General features: G+C 40.4%; 1 protein-coding gene across 5 annotated transcripts in view; it reads right to left on the reverse strand.

Annotated features, from left to right (window-relative positions):
- Positions 1-739: 739 nt before the first annotated feature.
- The window catches only part of PPP1R1C (protein phosphatase 1 regulatory inhibitor subunit 1C), a 51,025-nt gene continuing 28,639 nt past the window's right edge, over positions 740-23,125 (reverse strand). For 4 of the 5 annotated variants that reach the window (XM_085227564.1, XM_085227563.1, XM_085227566.1 and 1 more), the window contains 3 exons: positions 21,062-21,099; positions 19,205-19,265; positions 740-1,184 (listed from right to left, as the gene is read on the reverse strand). In XM_085227564.1, coding sequence (XP_085083690.1) covers positions 1,096-1,184; positions 19,205-19,265; positions 21,062-21,099 — 188 coding nt within the window. In that variant the 3' untranslated portion in view covers positions 740-1,095. Of the gene's footprint in view, positions 1,185-19,193; positions 19,266-21,061; positions 21,100-23,125 lie in introns of all 5 variants that reach the window. The other variant, XM_085227567.1, reaches the window with a different exon arrangement.

The raw sequence follows: 23,125 nt of genomic DNA on the forward strand, positions 1-23,125 counted from the left end.
GCAGAGCCCAGCTCCTCTTGATACCATTCCAGTCTTGACTTTGACCTGTTCAGATGTTTTATGAAGGGTCACTTCCCTCCTTTCCTTGTTTGTAGCACAGAAAGCCCTCAGCCCTGTAGCTGTTCCTGCCCAACTGAAGAGTCCTTTCAGTTCTTCCTGTGCAGCTGAACAGAGCTAGAGTCACAGAATCTGATTGCAATAATGGTGACAAAGAGGACAGATACTGGAGTGCAGATGGAGGGCAACAAGATGGCTCCCAGCTATAAAGGAACACTTGTTAACAGATCCATTTCTCAGCGGGTCTGCTCAAGCTGTGGATGAAATCATCATGCAAGGCATAGACAGAAGGTTCTGTGTTTTCTTATGCCTGGGTGCCTGGTGTGGTTTTTTTTGTTTGTTTCTCTCTCTCTTTTTTTTTTTTTTTTTTTGCTACCTCAGCCCTCTGAGATTGACTAAAAGCAGTGGAAAGTTTAGTCTTTGTATCAAACTTAGCTAATACGAAAGTGCAGTTAATCTTAAAGCCAGAGAAGTATTTTAACTGTTGCGTATCTGGGAGACACCAAAGAACATCTTTACATACTTCTCCATTGGACTGAAGAGGCATCTCTGCTTATTTTGTTCCTGTCTGCATTACTGCAGGTCACTCTAACATTACTGGTAAAAGCAGCCCTTAACTAATGGGATCATTCTATACAAACACTCCTCCACAGGCTAGACAAACCCACGGTACAACATACAGTCTTGTCTAAAGGAACATATTATTTATTTTGTAGCTCTTAAATGGGATTTATTTACAACAGGTCTTAGAACACAGCTCACACGCAGAAGTTAAGCTTTGGCAGTACTGCCATCAGATCACTACCATGTTTGCAACGACATTTCTACGTCGTAGAAAATCAAAGAAGAATGACGTTAAAACAACCATTTTATCTCTGGGTATAAGGCTCACAGAACAGATTTGCAGGTGGCCATAAAGCCCAATCAAGGTGTGCCCCCAGCACACCCTGCTGTATGGGAACATAAGTGGTGGTGAATGGTGGGACACACGCACAGTGTCACATCGCGGTACCTGACCCCCAAGCAGACTTGCATGGCTTAGTGGTCCCATTCCTCTTCTCTTTCACCGATTCCCTCTTCCTCCTCTGGGAATGCTGAATCACTCTGACTCTTCAGATGCTTTATCCCTGAAAATATAATAGTTAAAATTCGTGTTAGTTCATATCAGACATATTTTTTCCATGAAGGAAGAAACAAACAAATAAATAAATAAATAAATGGAAATATTTTTACTGCCCATACTGGTGCCCTTTCCCAAAAAACTCTTCATTCAAAGAGTACTGTGATGTATTTCCAACAGATATATTCTCTTCCTTGAATATGGGCCCTTTGGAAATTTATCGTACATTGTAGGAACAGAACAGCCTCTTTTCTCTTAGAGATCAGATTAGAATTGCCACCAGTATAAAGCAAGGTTTGAGTTTTAAAGGCTGGGAGTGTAGGTGTAGGAATCATTTTGCCTGAGCCTTTTCCTGAGGTTGATATGCTGAAGGTCCTTGTTCACTCCAAAATATGGGAAGATTTTTCCAAATTCATCACTTGAAGAATTTCCAGTTATTCGAGTTTAATGAAGTTACAAGCAGCTGAAAGCAGAATCTCATAGAAGTTCTAATAAGGGGAGTGCAGCCCGCATCCAGCAGGAGCCAAGCTCAGCTCAGTGCTGGCCTCCAGGCTCCCTCGCTTTCAAAACCATACAAGCAGCACTTAGTTCCCTGGGAAACAGTTGTTCAGATGTAAAACATGCAAATAAATTAATGCTTCCTAGCACAGTATGTGTTAAGTGTGCCCTACAATAATCAACACATATCCAATTAAGTAACTGTGATGATAAGTGAAGAAACACTTCGAGTGCTCAGCTACCACCATGCTGGTCTCTTTAGCAATGCCCTTCAGTAAAACAAATAATTTAATATGATTTCATTTAACTAAAGGTTAAAAGAACATTCGTTTTAAAATGATACTATGTATGTACGGCAAATTCATCTCCTTTTCTTTATCACTGTACTGGTCTAACGTGCACTATTCAGTATTTCAGATCATAGAATCACAGAATTGCTCAGGTTGGAAAAGACCTTAAAGATCATCAAGTCCAACCACAATCTAACCATACTACCCTAACTCCAACAACACAACATGCTAAATCATGTCCCTGAGAACCACATTCAAATGGTTTTCAAACACGTTCATGGATGGTGACTCAACCACCTCCCTGGGGAGCCTATTCCAGTTGCTTAACAGAAGGGATCACTAGGAATCAGGGAGCGTTTTGAAGATGAAATTCTCACACACCAGGCCACTTTCACTGTCAGTTAGTCGTTTTTCATAACCTCCTCTCTACATCCTGATCTCCCCATTGCCAGTCACAGAATACCATGCATCTTTAGGATGTACAGACTTGCACCATTTCCTACACTGGCCAATGCATGCAGAAGACTCACGAAGCCATCATTCACAAACCTCAAAAATGTTGTGGTGGAGATTGCCAGAATTATTTGATCTTGCAAGCATTATTATGAAATAAGAAGGTTATGCAATGAAGGAAGTTGTTATGAATTGAATTATAGGCCATGAAACTCCAGTCAGTACTGCATTCTAAGCCAATTGCTGAGAAGTTAGATCTGTTCATATCCAGCATCTTTGTCTAGCAATATTGTTTGCTAAAGGGTTATATTCTGGTTGGAGATCGAGTAAAAACTTACTACTCAAGTCACTCCAACTGTTCTTACTACTGTTGCTATGGTGGTGTTTGTTTAATAAAAAGAAAAATATTTCTTTTTCATTTTTTCACTCTTCTTGCACATCGCACTGTGAAACAGAGTTCATACCCCTCTCTTCCTAAACAGTAATCAAGAGGGACCAGAATGTTGTCTGGGTTTTGTCCCTCTTCATTGATGAAGCAAGGCATTAAGGATGAACAACAAATGTAGACAGAAATTTTACTCATTAAAACAAAAAAACAACAAACAGAAAAACAAAACAGAACAAAACACAAGAACCCAAAGACAGGATATTTTAGAAGACACTGCTTGTACATCCAGAAGATCTGAGTTCAAATAATCAAGTCACTCATTTTGCATAAACCACTTCAACATAAACTTTATAGTATCAATAACTGCAAACAGAGAGAACTGCAGATGCAAACCCACAAGTGAGTCCCCCATCTCAACAATGCCCCTTACTGCAGGCAGTGGTTAATCCTGAACCTGTGGGCACATTGCCCATAAGCTCTCTCACTGTCCATTCCCCAGCCCAGGTGCTTGTCCCTGCTCTCCTGTGGGGGTGGCTTGTGGGGTCTAAGTCTCCCTGCTGGTCCCCAGACCTGCTCCAGCTGGGACTCTGCTCTTCTGAGAGCAAAGCCTTTCCAGCCTCGCTGCTGCTCACTGCCCCCAGACACAGCTTCACTTTCTGCACACTCACCACAACATCAAACTCACCGGTTGCCCAAAATCATTGTATTCTGCTTTAAAGCAAAGCTTGTCTAAACACTGACATTTGTTTTTTTCTCCCTTTTCTTCCCCACTCCATTGTTTCTGAAGCCAGCTTGACAAGAATTGCTTTTCCTCAAAGGGTTCATATTTCACTGTAGGTAATTTAATCCAATTAATGCTGATGAAAAAACCCTTAATGCCAAGCCATATTCAGCAGACGTGCACTAATACACTTTGAACTGTTAATTCTTTTTAGATGAAGTCACTGCCTCAAAGCATATTTCTAGATTACTTATAAATTATGAGTGCAAATGGGACAACTTCCTGGCATTTTTGCAGTCACATAATAACATCTATGCTGTTTAATCAACAATCTATCCATCTGACCAAAGCATCAGATTAAAAGGCTAAGATATAAAACAACCAAATGCTCCTGAATTAAATTTCTCCTTTAAAAAAAAAAAAAAAAAAAAAGTAATTAAGGTAGTACTCCATCTCTTGTAATTAAGACAGTTCCTCTTCCTATTTAACTCTTCTGCCTTCACTCTGCTTCTTTGCCCAAGGAACACTGTTGACATTTATGAAACTTCGAGTTGAAGTCAGCTTGGCAATCTGAATTCCCAGCAGTTTGAAGGGTTATTTAATTTTATGATTTAGAACATATCTTCTCCCTATTGAAAACCGATATCCAAATTTTCAAAAAAGAGTGGAAGCTGAAGCTGAGCCACAGACAAAGCAGGCTAACTTTCAGACTTTCAGTACTTAGATCACTTTGAAATTATCAAGCAAATAAACCTGGACAAAGAGGATGATAGCCAAATGAAAATGTCTGCTTTGTGCCAATCCTAAATGAAATACTCTCTAGTTCCTTCAGCAAAAATGGGAATATCAAAACAAAAATAATGTATTCAAACCCTAGATTGGGAGAAATGTCCTTTTGTGGAACATTTGTTCTGAATTTGTCAATCAGTCCAAAATATTTTGACTTCACTAAAGCTCTTTTGCCATATTTTGTTTTCAATTGAGACAAATTTTTGAAATAATAATTAAAAAACAGCACAATAACGACAAAAAAAATACATTTCATGAAGAAAAAGCCTCCACCACACATCTGGGACTTACTCACAGTACTGGTAAGCAGGCTCCAGTTGGAGGCAGCCATGTAGAGCCCAGGAGAGCTGGCAGGTCTCTGGGAGCAGCCTCCTCCCAGCACAGGCATGGTCTGCACTGCTGCAGAAAAACAAGCAGCTGTACCAGAAGTCCGGCTTGGGAAAGCAGGGACTCTGTGAGTGAGCTCCATTACCAAAAAGATGATGTATACAACTGGTGAAAATGAAGACAAGATAAAACTGAAGAATATAAGGAAATTAAGTGCTCAATGCCTGTCTTCACAAGAGCAACAACCCAGCCTCTTTGGCAGCTCTGGCACCCTCACCCGATTGCATGTCCCCCTGCAGAGTCTCTTACAGGTAGTCTCATAGCCACCAATGGTACAAAGAAAATCCAATAGTAATCTGTGAAATTACAGGAACAAAACATACAGACCCAGCCCTTGACAAGTCCCACAAGTGGACACAGCCAGGCCTATTGGCATTGCAGGCCTTGGTCTCACTCTTCCAGATCTCAATGGGACATTCTCTTCTTTTTTTCAGGAAAAGAAAGATCAGCTTTTGTGATTGATCTTATCTCCAGTTATAAAGAAGAAATAATAGCTTACTTACAGTGAATGTATGTACAATTCTATAAATACAAGTTTAGTCTGATTTTAAAGTTAGAGAAATAAGAAGTGACACACAGATAGGTATTCTCAGACTCCTGTTTAGATTATCCAAAGAAAAGCAAAGCCAGGCTGTGGGCTGTGGCTGTGGCTGTCTTACTGTGATGAAGTCTTCGAAGGCCAGCACACATGGTGGGTCTTTAGAGTTCAGGGCAAGAATTTGAAGGACCAATGTGGCAGTTTAAACTAAGCTGACATTTTAGCAAGCTGTAAATCAGAAAAACAACGTGTGCTATGTTATTTTATATATTAGCTCAGACCGAGGAGAAGAAAAAGTTATCATGTGTTTAATGTGTTTATGAGACCAAGATACTATTCAATCCTCATTTATATTTACTTTTTCTTTTTTTTCTCAATAACATGGATCTTTTTCAAAAACACAGATAACCAAATGAAAACAAATTATCTGAAGTACTGGCAAATCTAACTTGTTTATGTAGGTCACACCTGGAGTAGATCAGCATATCCGGCAGGTCACCACGGCCTCGTAAATATTTGTGAATGACCTTTCTGATACCAAGCAATGAGGATTGCCTCATTTTCTAAATGCATGATGGCTGTTACTAACTCATCTTTTAGCTCCAGATATACAATACTTAATTCCCACGGTGAGCCTCTTAAATGACAAATTTGAGGACTTGTGCTATTTTCTCTTCAGTCAAAAGACCCAGTGTTACACTGGCACAATGAAGACTGTATGAGAGCAGCAAATTCATGTTGAAAAATTCCAGCTGTTTTCCATTTTATTCTCTCACATTGCACTTTCTACTTTAGTTTCCTCTCCCAGAAGCTGCCTAAAGCAGCTCTAACTCCTTCACACCAGCATGAGGGATCTGCTTCAGCTCAGCAACGCTTGGTCAATACTACATAGGCTGGCCGGAACAAGCACCGGACACAGGGGTCAGTTGAGCTGTGATCAAGGGACAGCAACCTTCACTTACAGTAGCCAACAGAGTAAACTAAGGCTTTTGTTGCTCCAGGCTGGGATATAATCATCTCCTTTTGCTTGTTCCCTTGCTAGCAGGGATCAGTCAGTCCTAAGGGTTTCAACAGAAAGTGGAAGATGTTTCAGACTGCAACAACCTCAGCCCACCCTTACTTCACTCTTTGGAAAGCCGGAAAACATTTCTCAGCTGATTATGTGGAAGATGGCTCTGGGTCAAATACCTCAATGACGGCTCGAGGTGAAAAACATGGCGAGATGGTTCCCACGTGCTTAATGATGGGCTCACTGGGCTGCCAGAGCTTGCAGCAGGGACAGTTGAACTTCTTCAGCTGACATCTTTTCATCCTATTTTTTCACAGTTCAGACAGAGGCTTAGAGTTGTCTGCTCCAACTCCGTGTGCTCATGGTGAGGCGGCTGAAGCAGCCCACATGTCCTGAAGCATCCACAGCCAAGGTGCTGCAGGCCATCAAAGCTGATTTACATAAATAAAAGCTAATAACTCACTGCCTGGTTGTCTCTCTGTAAGGCAAGGAAGGTTCTTTTAATCCTGAGGATGTCTATAGTTAAAACTTGAACCATAAATAGGATGATTAGCTCTGTTTGTACTGCCCTGGTACTGTAACATAGCTCCAATGCTCACCCCACTGGGCAGGTAACGTTTGCTCAGTAAGCTTCTCTGCAAAATTTAACTGCCCTGTCTAAGAAGAAAGTTTGTATGTTCTAAACGCATATAGCTTTTTGTTAACTGCAGCAAGGAAGATTTAAGAAGTTGTATACAAGGAATGAGGAGGCATATGTACATTTGCAGAACTGAGCACTACTGTAGGCTTAGGGAGATATGAAACCTGAGACCATATCCAGATCTAATGCACCAGCTGTGGCTGGCTTCTCTTACAAGGACAGGTGATTAAATTTAGGTCCAGTCACAGACTAGAGGCAAAAATCACCAATAGTTCGATTCTAGCCCCTTTTGCTAGAATGTATCACTGGAAATGTTTATTCTGAGATACAAAGGCCAGCATCATCACGCTCTCATGAGTATTGGTCTTGCTGCTCAGCAAACATTTTTACTCAATTCAGAATTATCTTTGAAGGTTTTTTAAGTGCAAAGATATATGATTCTCCTCCATGTTGATGATGATGATACACTTTATAAAAGGTAACCTCATTGACAACATCCTCACTTTCTCTCCATTTCCTAGGTCACTCTCTTGTTCCTGCTCACAGCTGTAGCACCACGAAGAACAACTCTGTGGGATGTCCTGTGGCACTCTGGGTGGAGAGTGCACAGATGCCCACTGACCTTTGCATGCTTTTGAGAGGAACAACGCTGCTTCCGAGCCCTCACACAGCCAACATAGTTTGATTCTCCACTTGGCATCCTGTAGCATAGCCAGGGTAACTACACGACTGACAGCTTAAGTGGAACGGAGTCAGGACAAAGCATCTATAAAAATGACAGCAGCAGACTTCAACAGCTGAATATTTGTACTTGTTTAGAGCTTTGCAATAGTTGCTTGCCTGAGATTAGAAATAAAGCCCTGAAAGTAAAAAATTTCCTTTATGAGAAGAAAAATAAAAAGATATTGCCAAAACATTTTATAGTAGTGAGGTATAAACACTAAGTTTTGCCTAGTTTTTTTTTTTAACATGAAAATCTAGGCATGCTATAGGAAAAGTAATTAACTTTTTATCTGAGATGAAAACACAAGGGAAATTAACTTAAACACTCAGAGATTTGTGTACTGAGGTCCTTACTGAAAATGCTTTATGAAGCATTTCGATCTCTACAGCTCTATGAGACTTTTCTGAGCAGCTGTATTTCAGTTTCTTTTAGACGTTCTTATCTGACTTCAGTGTTAACAGACAGAATTATCCAGCTGCTCCTCTTTTCTGAACAATTGCACCATGGCTCTACTTTTTCATATTTTTTGGCCAATACAGGGATTTTTCTGAGGTCAAGAAACCTAAACAGAGGAGAAAAAAATGACTGCCACATCCTGAGAGGAGAGAATCCCTGGCAGAGGCAGGAAGCTGCTGAGCTCCAGAGCAGGAGGCTGAGCCCACAGTGGGATGAATGAAGTTCTGCATGTAAGGGCTGAGCAGTTTCTGGTGCTTCACAGCTTCCTCTTCTCCATCCCAGGTCTTGGCAGAGAATCCCAACCCCCAACTGTATTTTCTATTTTTGACATTCTTTTTGTGGACATCATTTCTTTGCTTGGCCTAGATCAGAAACAGCACAAGGTTTCTGATCTAGGCACAAGGTTAGTAGCAGACCTGAATCTCATGCGGAGTGAATTTTTGAATCCTGAGATTTTTAGAGTGCAGATAAAAAGTACAACTCACTGGGAAGCTTTCTAACCAACAACAGGATCAACAACTCTGTTGGTCAGCAAAAAATGTAACTCCATCTTTCACTGCCATAATTCCATGTTCTGTGTGGCTTTCACTTTTAATTAATCCAGTCTGTTTGATTTCTGTCAGAAGTCTATAAGCTTCTCCATTAATTTGCTGATGAATCCCATACTGAGTTGTAATTACACTCTTCACTGTGAACCTTCTTATGATGACAAAGGAGATAGAATTTTGGCATCCTTATAAACTGACATCAGTAATATTGTAAACTTTGGAATGAGCTCTCTCGTTCGTTTAAGTATCTCACAGATTCCTTCAAAATGACAAAAACATTGCAATGATTGAACAAGTGATTGATAAGTCCATGTTTACAGTAAATTACCCCCATGGTAGTTCCTTCATGGGTGACAGATGAATAGCAGGCAATTCCCATTTTCTATGTGTTACAGCTATGGTAGTTGCAGTGCTTACAACCAAAAAGGAATCTGTTGGGAAGAATGAGCCTGCTCTATTTTCACATCATTGTCTGTGAGGTGCTCAGATCTCTTCAAACAGCTGGGATCTGCTTCAGAAGGCAAAAGCTGAACATGGTTCGAGTCTTTCCTGTAGCCCCAGGCAGCTGACATTTCATGCTAACCGAAGCAAATCCAACACAGCAAGATACAACAAAGTCAGTCTGAACATCTAAGAGCATCAGAGCTCTTCTGGGAGATCAGAGCCAGTCCAGTCCCTCTTCTCTTTTAACGCCCTGGTTACTAAAGAGGTGTTTCCCATGCTAGAGCTTTGGAGCTTGCAGCCTGCACTAACTTTTGATTCTGAGACATTTTTTCACTGTATTGACCAAGCAAACTGATGCTTAGAATAGTAGAGCGCTGTTGCAGAAGTAGGAAACGTAACACCACAAAAGATGTCATCCATCAGAACAAAGGTGAAATTCTGGTATGAGCAGCTGCAAGATGAAGTTTTTAACATGCTCGCCATTACCATCCTATGAAATATATTGCATTTCAGAAATGGCAAATAAAACAGCTATTGAATGACAGAATTGGTGAGGCTGGAGTGGTTCCTCAAGGGACATCCAAACCCAACCGGGTTGTCCACGATCATGTCTGATCAGGTTTAGAATATCTTCAGGGAAGGAAACCGCAAGCTTTCTAGGCAACCTGTTCCACTGTTTGACTGCTCTCACAGCAAAAGCAAACAAAAAAGTATGTTAAATTGAATTTCATCCACTTCAGTTTGTGCCCTTTGACTCCTGTCCTCACATCACATATTAGCTCCTCATTTTCTAAAGCAAAGAATTGTCACCAAGGGAACTGTGCCTAACATTGCTATTTAATAAGGCATAGATATACTTAACATAAAACTGCAACTGTAGTCTGGAAAGTAACTAAACAGAAGTTGTACATGGATGGTAAATAGATATCCTTAATTTTCACTGTTGTTCCCAGTGTTCAGATAGGTTTTTTTAAAGAATCTATGCTCCTAACTCATAAATAGTTGGCTCTCCTAAAAGCTGCAGCTAAAAACACACTAAAGAGTGTGAACTTATCATTTCTAACAGCTTGACATCCCAATCCAGTCTGAGACTATGTGAATACTTTTGTGTGCTGAAATCTTCTGAGACACACCAGGCTGCCCTGTAGAAGCAGGAATAACACAGCTTTCTGACAACTGAAAGTCTACCAAATTCTTATTCCTAAGACAAATTTAAAACAAATACTAAGAAATCAGATATTCAACATGGAATGCAGCTACCAGAAACGATTTGCATTGCCACAGATACAGCTAGTCTCACTTCACAGTTGCCATAGGCAGCAAAACATCAGCAGCAAAATCTTTAGTGGCTCTTCATTGTGTGAGTGACTCAAGCTTGTGAGAAACCTATATCTCCTGGTTTGCCTAAGGCATCAAAATACCCCAGAGCCAGCATCCAGTGCAACCAGAATGTAATTACATCCTGGAAGCACATGATCTGGCACTTAAATTAATAGTCAGAGACTGGAAACAAGCATTTCTCTCAATTCTGGAAAGTGAAAATAATAATATAGGAGAAAGAATATCAGTTTTCTTAGTTTAATTGTGGAAAATATAGCCAAAGTGCAAAAATGGTAGACACATCTCTACACAATTAGACACGTTCATTTCAGACTCATAGATTCTGTAAAAGTGAGTTTTAATACTTTTCTTACTGTTGATCTTACCAAGAGCAAGATTGAAGGGAAAATGAGGCTCTGAGCGCTGCAGGATTTGGGGAAAACCAGTGACAGCAGGTGAAATGCAGTAATAACCTAACAGATTTTAGATGAGAGATGTAAGTCATAGGTGGACTTCGACATGATTCCACTAGTTCGCTTATAGCCTTACTTGCCAATTTCCCCCAAATTTCAACACGCTTCTTTAGAAAAAAATCTCCTTCACAATTTTAGCCGTAAGAAAATACACCCGTGTGTCACCAGGGGGAGCTTTAATGCCAAAAATCCCCGTGAGTGACTGCTCAGCAATTCTGCTTTCTCGGGGATCACGAGGCAGTGGAAGAGAATGCTGAATTTACACCGATTCTCCTCGTTCCTGAAAGGAAAGGAGCAATGTGCTGCCTACCTTTGGCTCTGCAAGGAAGTCCACCCTGTGAGCACCAAGTGTTTCTGGGCTGAGAAGATCATAGCAAACTTCTTCGGTGCTGTTTTGGTTGTTTGTTTTCCTCTTCTGAGTGGTCATTAAATCCCACAAGTCCTTTTAAAGGTATCCTTGAAAGCAACTACTCTGCAGATTGCTCAGAGCCTGCTGACAGTCTCCTCCAGGTATAAAAGATGTGTGGGATAACATTGGTTCACAGGTTAGGTGAGGGCTGAAAAAAAAAACTTGAAAAATCTTGTTTCAGGAATAATTACCAGCTGAAACCACTGAGGGCTCTTTAAACAACTTCCTTTTGGCCCATGAAGCTCACAGGAAAATGAATCCCTTTTCAGATCCATATGTTTGCTACAGTATTTCCTGTTTTTTTTTTTTTTTTTTTCCTGGTCACATTCACACACATAATTCATTTGAGTTTTCAGTCCTAGCCATGGGCTGAAAAGGATGTGGTTGAAATCTTCAGGCTGCTCATGTTCTTGTCTCCATGCCAAAGCTCTGGTGGAGGTTTTTGGGAACTCTCTGTTCCTGCCAAACCAGGCAATGTTGCATCCCAAGGGGTGAGGAAAGGGAGAAATTATGGAGGGGAGGAGAACCACATGGCCATCTTTAGAGAATTTTTCACTTTTCATTAAATTCAGACTATTAAGCATTCACTCCAAAAAAGAACAAAAATCAAGTAATAAAACTCAAGCAACATCCCCATCACAAGGAATCCAACTCAGATGGCAATCGAGAAAAGAAGCAAATCTTCTCAGCCTTATTTTGGTCTAACCACAGAACTAAGGACCATGTTGTTCAGAGACAGAGATATCACAAAGATAGTGTACTGCTTGGACTTCTGCTCAGGTCAGAAGAAAACCTAGTAGTAGAAACTAAAAGAGCAAAAGCTACTGCCCTGGGGAAGAGCATATTTCAAGGCTCCCAGGAGACATTAAGAGACATCAAGGTTATTGAGATAAGAAATCAGATGAAAATGCAAGGGAGGATTTCTGTTTAATTAGGCAAAAGGTGAGCCCGCATCCCATGGAGGCTCTTTGCAAAAGCCCTCCTTAGGGAGGTATTCTCTATTGATTCCTTGTCTCCTGGTCAAGCTGTTCTCACCTTTGCACCCACAGCCACCAGCACGAGCCAGCTCCCCCAGAAGGAGAGACCTGCTCTGCCCAGCAGGCTGGCAAACCACACAGAGCTGGGGATGGTGAGTATCTGCCAAAACCATCCAGCCTGTATACATAGTCCTGCAGCTTCTGTCCAGATGCCAAGGAGGGGTCAAGCACTGCACAGGAGCCCTGCTGGTTCACTTGGTCTCCTTGTTTAGGATCAAACTCAGGGTTTTAGTGCTTGAGAAGAACAAAGGAGCAGTTATTTATTACAACAGGGCCTACTGGAGTCAGTGTCTGTCTTGAGGCTTGGCTGTTAACCTCCAACCCAGAACATATGGCTACAGCCAGTAAAGAAAATCTAATGCCCTGCCAGATGACTGGTTTCACAGGAACTTAGCATCTTCTCAGACAGAAATATTATCTTTTCTTCAAAAGCTTTTTCAGCAAAGCCTTGCCAAAATCTTTGGAATTTAACTACAAATATATCTTATAATATAAAGTAACCAGAACAACACATTGCTCTTCCTGGGCTTTCTACTTTTTATCTGAAAATAAGTACTAAGTCTCTCACATTCTCTTTCTGCAATATTTTATGTACTTGTCTCTTTAAAGATTTACTTTTTAATGTCTTCTGTTACTGCTTAGAAGCAATGGTACCATGATGGTGCTGTATCTTTGGTACAACAATATTCAATAATACTATCTCCAAGCCAGAAATGCTGTTTCAAAGACATTGGTAAGCTTACCCTTCTATCATGAAAACAAGTCCAAAAGGGTCTGCCCTTAGAATGAGGCCAGTTTAACATTCGTTCCATGAAGGTTAGAATGAACTGTCAGATACAGGTACATCATGCTGAACTGAATGAAGTCAGTGGAAATATTCCCCCTGACTTTTGCCAGCATTGAATCGGGCCTTAAACCACACATGGTGATCTGGGGGCTGATATTAGTGCTTAGTGCAACCTTTTCTTTTTCACATGCCAGGTACCAGTGGCAGATGACAAGCTGTAGCACAAATGCCCCATTTTCAAGTACAGCAGATGTCAAGCTTAATCTCCACTGAACACCTCAGTCTCGCTAAAGGTAATGTGGTATTTATTGCAGCCAGGGCCACAGCCATTTTGAATTAGAAATTGCCAGCTGTGTGAAATGAAACGTGTTCAGTGCTGCCAGCAGTAAGGAATTAAACACAGACTACGGCAGCGTCTGCCAACTTTTGGTGGCAGTCTGTTGAACTTGAGGTGGTGGCAATCTAATGCATCCCAGTCACCAAGTCAGATTCACTAATTAGTTCATTTTTTTTTTTTAATTGTATCTATTACCATACTACTGTAGAAGTGTGAGGCAGGAGAGAGGCATAGGGAGAGTGAGGAAAAGAGACCAAGCAGTAGAAGGTAGCATCCTGAGAAAGAACAGCAAAGACGCGCACCCCGCCTCTTTCTTACAATGGTACATACACAGGAATTTCAGAAATACCACCAACTAGGTCTGATACATCAGTTGAAATGGAGCCAGGAAGTTTGTCCAAGGCCATGCTATATTAAGTGATGTGCTTGCCTCAAGGTGCTTTTGTGACTAAGATACGGATAAGAGTAGCTAAAAAAATTTTTTTTGAAACCAAAGCTACACTTTTCTTTTGTGATTTGGCTATGAAAAAGGAAAAAAAAAGTAATTGTACAAGATTGCAGAATGAATTTTCTTTACCCAGTGCTTCAGGAAGCCCTGGCAGTTGTGGGGCTTCCACTCCTGAAACAAAAAAAAACTGATGGTGCTATATCACATCACAACACATTGACAAACAGGAACAACACGCACAAATAATGATGCAGATCATTGCCCTCTTCTATTACCCAAGAAACAACTATTGAGATCCCTACCTACAAGGAAGGGATTGAAGAATGTGCACCAGAATACTGCATCTGTGCTAAGGGGTCTGAGAAGGACTTGACCCCATCCTTAGTGATCGCTTCAGGTTCTGACCTGTGCCTTAATCGCAGAATCACAGAATCACAGAATCACCAAGGTTAGAAAAGACCTTCAAGATCATCCAGTCCAACCTTCCACCTGTCACCAATAGTACTCACTAGACCATGTCCCTCAACACAAAATCCAAACATTCCTTGAACACCTCCAGGTTCGGTGACTCCACCACCTCCCTGGGCAGCCCATTCCAGTGCTTGACCATTCTTTCAGAAAAGTAGTATTTCGTAACATCCAGCCTAAATCTCCTCTGGTGCAGCTTGAAGCCTTCATTGTGGACCTGTCCCAGCCAACTCCCCAGAATTTATCTCAGCTCCTTATCTCACTGGAAAAACAAAGATATAAAATCCTGAGCCAAAGTGACTTACTCACATAAGAAAAGCATATGAGCAGCACCAGCTTAGGCTGTGAATTTTGACAAACCTATCTTGATGTTCAGAAAATGGTACAAGATGTGTAAAAGATTGTGGATAACATTAATTTTCTAAAAATTAAATTTAAGACAGTTTATGAAGCACAAATGACACAAAGACATAGTATTTCTTTTTTTTAGCATAATATTTCTTGTTTTTGCCCTAATGAATTTAGTTAATGACAGAACCTAGTCAGAGTTTGCCATATAAGAAGACAGGCCATAAAAAAATACAGTTTTCTGTAGTGACTGCTTAAGGCTCATAAATGTCACTCCTCTGCCACTTGAAATAAATTTAGCCTCAGACTTTTGCTCTGTGATAATTCTCATGAGCTTTGAACTCAGTGCCTAGCACAGTTACAGCAGTCCTTTATGTCTCCAGACTCTATCTGTGTTCCTTGTTAACCTTCACTCACAAAGCAATGAGATGCATCAGACATCATCAAGCTGGCCTAAGGGGTTACAAATTTGGATGAGGGCCACATACTGTACTAATTGCTTCTAATAAATTACATATTTCAGGAGGGACATCATGATTTTAATAATTCATCCTACATTTTGTTTCCTTTGGAGAACAAGCAGGTACTAAACAAGCACAGCATCTGAAATTCATGGCAGAAACTAGAAAGAGCTCATTTAATATCAGCCATCATTGTAAATACTAGAATTATGCATGTATCAAATCCCTGGGTCTGAACACCCTGGGAACAGCCATTGAGTCCTGCATGTTTTAATGAATCAAACCAAAAGATGTTTTTAAATGTTCCTTAGGATTATAATAACTTGTACTTCATCCCATTTCAAGTGTTGTTGCTAGGACTAGCCGAAGAAAAAATCTTGGCCTTCATGCAAAGAAAAAACATTAAGAGGGGAATTTAAGGGATGCATTCTCCCAGAGGGCAGAGGGAAAACAGAGTAAAAGATTTTACTTCTGTAGGGAAGGACTTTAGTTATGATCTGATGGCAGCTAATTGCAAAGGTGGTCCTGTGAACACAGAAAGCAGCAAGAGCTTTCTTCAAAGCCCACTGGGATTAGTAGGATCTTGATGCTGGCCCCAACAGCCTCCTGCAGGGTGAACTCAGATGAGGGAAGGTTTCCTCTTTCCCTGACCTCTAGCACACCCACACCAGTGGGATCACTACTAATGAAGTCTTCAAACCACTCAGGAATGAGCACTTGCTTCTCAAGGGAAGACCTTGATGGTATTTAAATAGATGTTAGTATTAATAGCAGAGGGGCTGGTAGATAATGTGGAGACTTGTGACCTCTGGGGAGCAGTGCAGATTTGGGAACAGCTCAGACTGTCTTCTGTTTGTCTTTGTAAACCTTGTTTCCTGTCACTCCAGTATGTGTTTCCTTTCAAGAATGAGCTGAAACAAAATATGATATCTAGGTAATAGGACAACTGCATTGGTACAAAGTATGTCTTTAGGCTGAAAGCCACCCACTGTAGCTCTGAGCCTCAAACGTGCTCTTTTAATTTTCAGGTGGTGACGAGGTGCCAAGGAAGTACCTTTACCAGGGGTAAGCACAGTCTGAGCTGCAACTCTCTGCCTGAGGGGGTTATTTCATTTCAGACTTCTCTGGAGAGCATAAGGGGAAAAGGGTGAGAATCCAGCACATCTCCCAAGGGCTCCTCATACTCTCCAACCAGAATAATGGAGATATCTTTAAGTACACCAATTTGTGGATGAGTGGACATGTTTAAAAAGCTGGGCACCTGCTTTGATACCGAGGAAAATTACCAAAGGATTCTTACTAATTCTATCACAAAGAACAATAAGCAGATAAGTACTAGGATAAACCAACCTTAGGCAATGAGAACTGACTGAAAAAAAAAATAAATTGCTTTGGATAGAACTGAAAACTCTTCAAACTGACATATTTTCCCTGGTTGTTTTTATGGTGTTCTTCATCAGGAGATACAAGTCAGCTTCCGTATATGAAGAGGAGCTTAAAATGGAAGGAGAAAGTGATAGGGATTCAAGCTTAACAATTAGCACATTGGAAGTTAGGGAAGTAAGGGAGAATTTGAAGCTCCCCTATAAAAATTCAAACGACAGGGAAGAAAGGGGGGATGAAGAAAGGCAAAACAGAGATGATGAACTCAGAAAACAGTAGAAAAAAGTTACTAGATTAAGTACATGGGATGAACCTATCACTGATCTGAGATGGTATACACTTAATAGAGTTGAGAGTTTGGTCTATGGCGTTAGAGCAGCCCTGAAACACAGAAAAAAGTTTCAGCCTTCCTTATGTTCAGTCTTTCATTAGTTATCATTACTATCCTCAGGTAAAAGGTGTTGACAACGTACATGATGAGGTAAATCATAATACACTGAAAATATTATGAATTGGGTTCAATCTTCAGATTCTGACTTTTGCCATCATTGCATACTGTGTAAGACTGTGGAACTAATAAAACCTAGCATAGCAGCATTAGCAAAAAAAATATTTTTGAAAGCAGAATAAAAAAAAACCTCTTTGCCATCCATAAGACATGGTAATATAATACTAGGAAGAACTCTGCACTGAGCTGTTATCTGATTTGCTGTCTGATCTTCTCTCCAGATTACCACCTAAATCAATAGCTCTCACATTGATTTTTCAAGCACATTATTCCAGTAAAAAGAACAATGCTGTGAGATGAGTCAGCTATTTGCTATGTCTGCAGAGACGGTTTTTTGTTTTGTTTTGTTTTGTTTTTGAAAAATCAAAGCAGGAACCAAAGTGCACACACATGTACATAGGAATAAGAACTTACCTGTTGCACTCTAACCAGGCACTGGCTCTGCATACACATGTCTTTGCTACAGCTAACTACAGCACTGCAAACCCAACTGAAGACAGTGCAAGCCATTTTAAGGATGGAACCAAAGCATTTGGAAGCAGTATTAGACAAATAATAGCATTGTCTTTCAGTTCAGATTGTTTCTATGGCAGAGTGGGAAAGTATGCTCACATTTAGCCAAGAATGCTCTCCATCTATCATTATGACATGTACATCAGTGTGGCATTTTCATTCATTTTTTAAATTTCAAATATTTTAATGTATTTGCGTAGTTAATGTAACAAGAACTATTGTCCTGGTACTGTACCGAAAAATATTCATCACCCAGAATCTCATGCTTTACTGTAGATTGGCGCATACACTATAAGTACAGAGGGAGAAACAGCCCAGAGGGAAAATGCATGCAAAGCTGGGGGAATACTGAGAAATCAGGAAGCCTGCTATTCTGAATGCACTGGGGAGAAGAACCAAATAATCTATAAAAATAGAATTATTTAAATCGTTAAAGAACTTTTAAAAATTCTGTTTCACAGTAATGCTTTTCATAGCATTGTGTATTTTGGATTGCTACATTTGCCTCCTAATCTCAGTCTAAACAAAATAACATGAGTGTTTTCATAGCAATGAAGAGGAAGGAATTTTCTGTTTCAGGATACTTTTTTTTAACAAAAAGGTTTGTATTTATGACATTTACAGTATGTTAAATTAAAGGCAATCCAGCCTGTTTACAATGCAGTTATCAACTTCCAGGTGCCTACCTGTGCATCTGGAAATATCGCACTGGTTAGGGAGTTAAGGTACAGGATAAGCATTTTACATGTTGCATTCTTCTATTTACAAGCTATTTCTGATCATCTGTGAGCTCTTTTCTTCTAGAAAGTCTCTTCCTTAGGAATTAAGTTTACATAGTAGCAAACTTTGCGAGGAACTTCCGCAGACCTCAGCAGGGGTAATGCTGAGTAGGATGTAGTCTTAGGACCATGAGGACCTGTTTCAGATCTCTTCATTTACACAGTGTTTAATTTAGACTTACGCAGATGAACAATGCAGCAGTGACATCAATAAGAGCTATTGGTACCCACGCAAAACTTTCTTTCATAAATTATTATAACTTACTATAAGAAGATTATTTCTAATATCCAGTAAACAAACTTTAGCCAGTTTCGACAGATGGCAGCACCTAGGTGATGTGTTCAGTGTTGCTAAGTGCTGGAGAGCTGAAGCTATTGAATGAGATATTAGTTATTATATGGCTGTTATGGTAAACTACCTAACAATTGTGGTTGTGATCCACTCTACAAATATTTTACTTCCCGCATTTTGTCAGGTTGTGCTGAGCAGAAAGAATGGAAATTGAAGATATTCATAATCTACCAGGAGACACTTGGCTTTGTACAGACAAGTGATGGTGTAAGCAGCTGGTGAATCCCCACAGATCTTGCCTACTGGCAACCATGAGCAAGTCACTGGAGAAACAAGGCCTTTAAACAGATTTACCACTGTTATAATACTGCTGTGAGGGCCAATCGCAGCCCAGTATCAGGAAGACAACCATTCCCATGTGAGAGACCAAAGACACATAAGCACCAACTTCTCACAGTCCCCGTGCTCTGCTGTGGGAACATGGAACTATGGCTTGTGCTGGGTGTCCCCTGTGCACAGGGGGACAGAGCTGCATTGGACCAGGGTGCTCCCAGGGCAGGGACAGTACCTGGACAGTACCTTTGAGGGCAGGCGGGGTGTACACGCTCTGCTTCCGCTGCTTTGGCGATGAGCTCTGGCACTGGAGATTGAAAATAAGAGACAGATGGTAAGACACGGGCAGAGAACTTTCTGTGCGTGGCAGCTCAGGGTCGTGCTGCACAGCTCTTCCCTCTCTTTACCTGAAAACTCTCTGAGGTTGCTTGCCCCAATGCAAAAACTTGTTTCACACTCAGAATTATCCTGGGTGCTTTTCAGACTAAGTAATACTTCCTTATGGCCTCTGTAGGGCTGGATTGAAAGCCATATATACAGGCAGCAATGATAGGCAGGTTTGGGATAGACTGCAGTGTTCTGCACTGCTCCCAGTTCAGGAGCAATATGAAGCATCTGTGGAAATGGTATCGTGTGAATCTGATGCCAGCCCTTGGGCTTTTGTGAACATAGGGAAAATTTAAATAGACAAAATATGCTTAATGAACAACTTTTATAGCTCCCAGGCAAAACAGGCTTACTACCACTGAATATTACCCTTAACTGTAAAAGATGCTGTTAAGCATAAAGTTAGGGTAGTCTGTGTTTTTAACAATCTATGTAACTGACTCTCAGAAGGCAAATACATACATATATTAAAATAATGCAAGATTTACTTTAATGAATATTCCAACTAATCACAGTATAAAGAATGACTCCATACATAAGGTAATAATGAAATTATTACTACACACATTCTAACAAATGAAAAAACCCTCCCCCTGCAATTTTTCAATGCATTATAATACTCCTCAAACAATTCCCCCAACCACTCAGCCTTCAGCTAGATGTGTTTTAAGGGATATCTTTAGAGATAATATAACTTCTTGACCCCAAAGTCACACCTATGCACAAAAGATGAATTATTCCAAAATGACAGCATTAAAATTACACATGGAATGACTACATCAATGCATGTCTAACAAGACCTAACTGAAACATATTCCAGTGCTAAGGCAGTGCAATTTCTGCAAAAGTTCAATTGGCGTATGTACCAACATGGAATATTTCCATATACAGAGGCTAATAAAATCACATAATATCTCACACATGGCTAGGTTTTGAAGGCATACCACATTACCTAGAAAAATGTAAAAAAAAGCTGTGCCTGAGCAAGCTTTATTTGCTCTCATCAATTTTAGCGTTATTTGCTCATAATGATGCTGCCTCCTACTTTTCCTCTGGTGTATCACCAGTGAATTTTAATCTCTTCAAAGATTATTGGAGACAGCTCTTAAGAAAAACACTGCCACACAAATGCCACCAATCCTATTACCTTATCACAATGGATGGAGTGATAACATTTATAAATAAAAGATTGTCTTCTTTGGAAAGAGAAAGCTATTTATAATCACTCTGATAGGTTGTTGATCCTCACCCTGTGAATCACTGTAAGTCTGTGTTTGAATCCAAGTCTGAAACAATCAATACCTCCTGCAGCTATTTTAGAGTTCTGCTGACTTCTCTGGGCAATTGGTGGAGGAGAAAGCGAGAGGGAACTGCAGGAGCTGTGGGAGGGAAGATGAGGGGGGAAGAGCCAGTTCTCAGCTCTCCTGCAGACAGCTTCAGTCCTGTGCCTACTGTGGACTAGGCAAAAAACAGCAAAAGGGGATATTGCATTGGCATTGGCTTTGCAATCCCACAGCTGCCTGCAGCCCTCTGCTTGAGGCAGGAGGGTGAGGAGGCAGAGCTGGTGGACACAGTAGTTGGGTTTGGGTTGCTGGAGGCATGCGAGCATGTAAGTGTAGGCAACTACTGCGATGGACCAGGACATTTTGGAGGGGTTTTAACAGTAGTTCTATCCTAACAGTAAATGAATTTTAAGAAAAAAAATATTTCACTTACTTCTGCCTGTGAGATGTTTGTTCTTTTCTCATCTTTTTCTAGAAAAGGAAAAGATACAAAATAGAAAAGTTAGTACAAAAGTTTTCCCGGCAAAGTCTTGCAGCTCTGCCCTGCACTCTAGAACACTCCTGTAAATAAGAAATCACCCTGTTGATCTGCAGCTTCTCCTTTGCGTCACTCAGAAAACCTGAGGCCCCACAGTACTTAGTACTGTGTCTGGAGCCCTTTGCTCCCATTTTTTGTCTGGCTGGGCTGGTGGCAGGGCTCCGTGCCCAAGCGATTTGTGGTGCCCAAGCATTGCGCTATGGCTGCAGAATGGCATGCAGCAGCCTCACTCAGGGCTCTGCTGGGCTCCAGTAAGCACCAACAAGACCTTCCCCTTCACTCAGCTGTTAATACACTAGTAATGACACTCAAGAGTAACAGTAACATTCAAAATCAACAAACTGAAGTGCAATGAAGTCTGATCTTTCATCTGAAAAGTTTAAGGACACCACTACTGTAGTCTTAGAAAAGGCTGTGAAATGTTTCCTGATATCACTTAGTTTTTTGCCTTTATTTGTTTTGAAGCACAGGCCTGACAGAAACAGCCAATAATAGAGATTCCTAATGAAAATAAACATCCTGGAAACTTATCTGAACAATTAAGTCAAATAACATGAAGCAGAGAAGCTTCCCTAACCATTGCTCTAAACCAGTTTGTGCTGACAAGACAAAATTATTTTTCTAGTGTCTTGATGTGGTTAATGATCAGAGTCTCTTCTGATGAAAACTTTCCAAACATTCAACAAAGATCATTCAGGATCTTTGATGCACTGTTGCTACAAGCTCTAAAATAAAGAGCCATTAAAAACATAGACAACAATCTAACTGCGCCACTACTTGCAGATATAATTGTGCAATTTCTACTGATGTGTGACAGATCTGGAGGATGAATCAGGTCTGTGTACCAACTTCATCCAATTTTGTATATATGTATCATCTGCCTGTAATGTGATTTTTTGTTAGGGGAAGAATCAGTCCAGGCAGACTAATTGCATTTCCTACTGTGTTCCTACCTTCAAGCATATGTATCTTGCAAACATTAATCGACTTACTGAGCTTTCTTGAAGTATGGATTTCACATAGGCTTTATACAAGAGACCTTCATATGATTTACGCTCAAGGTTGAAAAACGTGGTTCAAAACAGCACTGATTACTTCAGTGTGGTCCCACAGCTTCGGAATTAGACAAGACAATCAGGAGACCAGTTCCTGCCATTGACTTTTGCATGACCTTGAAGCTGACTAATCTCTTCCTCGAATTCCCTATCTGTAAATAAGTATAACAAGAACCTTGTAGCCTTTTAAAGCACTTTGGATCATGAAGATATCCTGGCTAAATGGGTGATTATTTAAGTCCTTGCAATATTTCTTATTAGAAGCATGACAGAGAGACATAGACTTCAAATACTCAACACCGTACCTCAAGTTTCCAGATTTAGTTTAGAGGCTGAAAATTAAATAAATTGAAAACTTTAAGCAGAGAACAATTAAGAGTAAATTATGTCCCATTCCTTCTTGAAACACTAGGCTTGTTCAGATTCAAAGAATTTTTGGAAAACCCAGCTTGAGACTTGAATAAGCAGCTTTGTTGGGTTTCAGGTCTTCCCAAGGATTTGCATTTTTCTAACCGTTTGGGCTTGCATTTTAACTATTCCTCTTAGTGAGGCAACACTGAAATTATGAGAACCAAAAAGTTTCCAGCCTTTTCTTTCATCCAGCAGCTCTTAAATAAAGTCAGCTTTGTGGTCAAAACCTGTCTTGTCAAGTTACAGAAATCGTTGATATCCACAGGGCAAAGAGTGCCAATAAATAGCAACAAACAATGCAGAAATTCAAGATGACTTACAAAAATACACCAACAGTTTTTCAAATCCAGAAAAAAGCTGGAATGACCAAAGGAGACAAACCTGAAGCAGCAGGTATGAGGTGTTTCGTATGTGTTTTTAGATCAAAAGAAAGGCAGAGACGGCTGGAGATATCTTTCGGACAACAGTACATTTTGGTAGGTGTTTGAGCACA

Source organism: Meleagris gallopavo, chromosome 7 (genome assembly GCF_905368555.1).
Source record: "Meleagris gallopavo chromosome 7, MGAL_WU_HG_1.1, whole genome shotgun sequence".
Classification (NCBI taxonomy): Eukaryota; Metazoa; Chordata; class Aves; order Galliformes; family Phasianidae; genus Meleagris; species Meleagris gallopavo.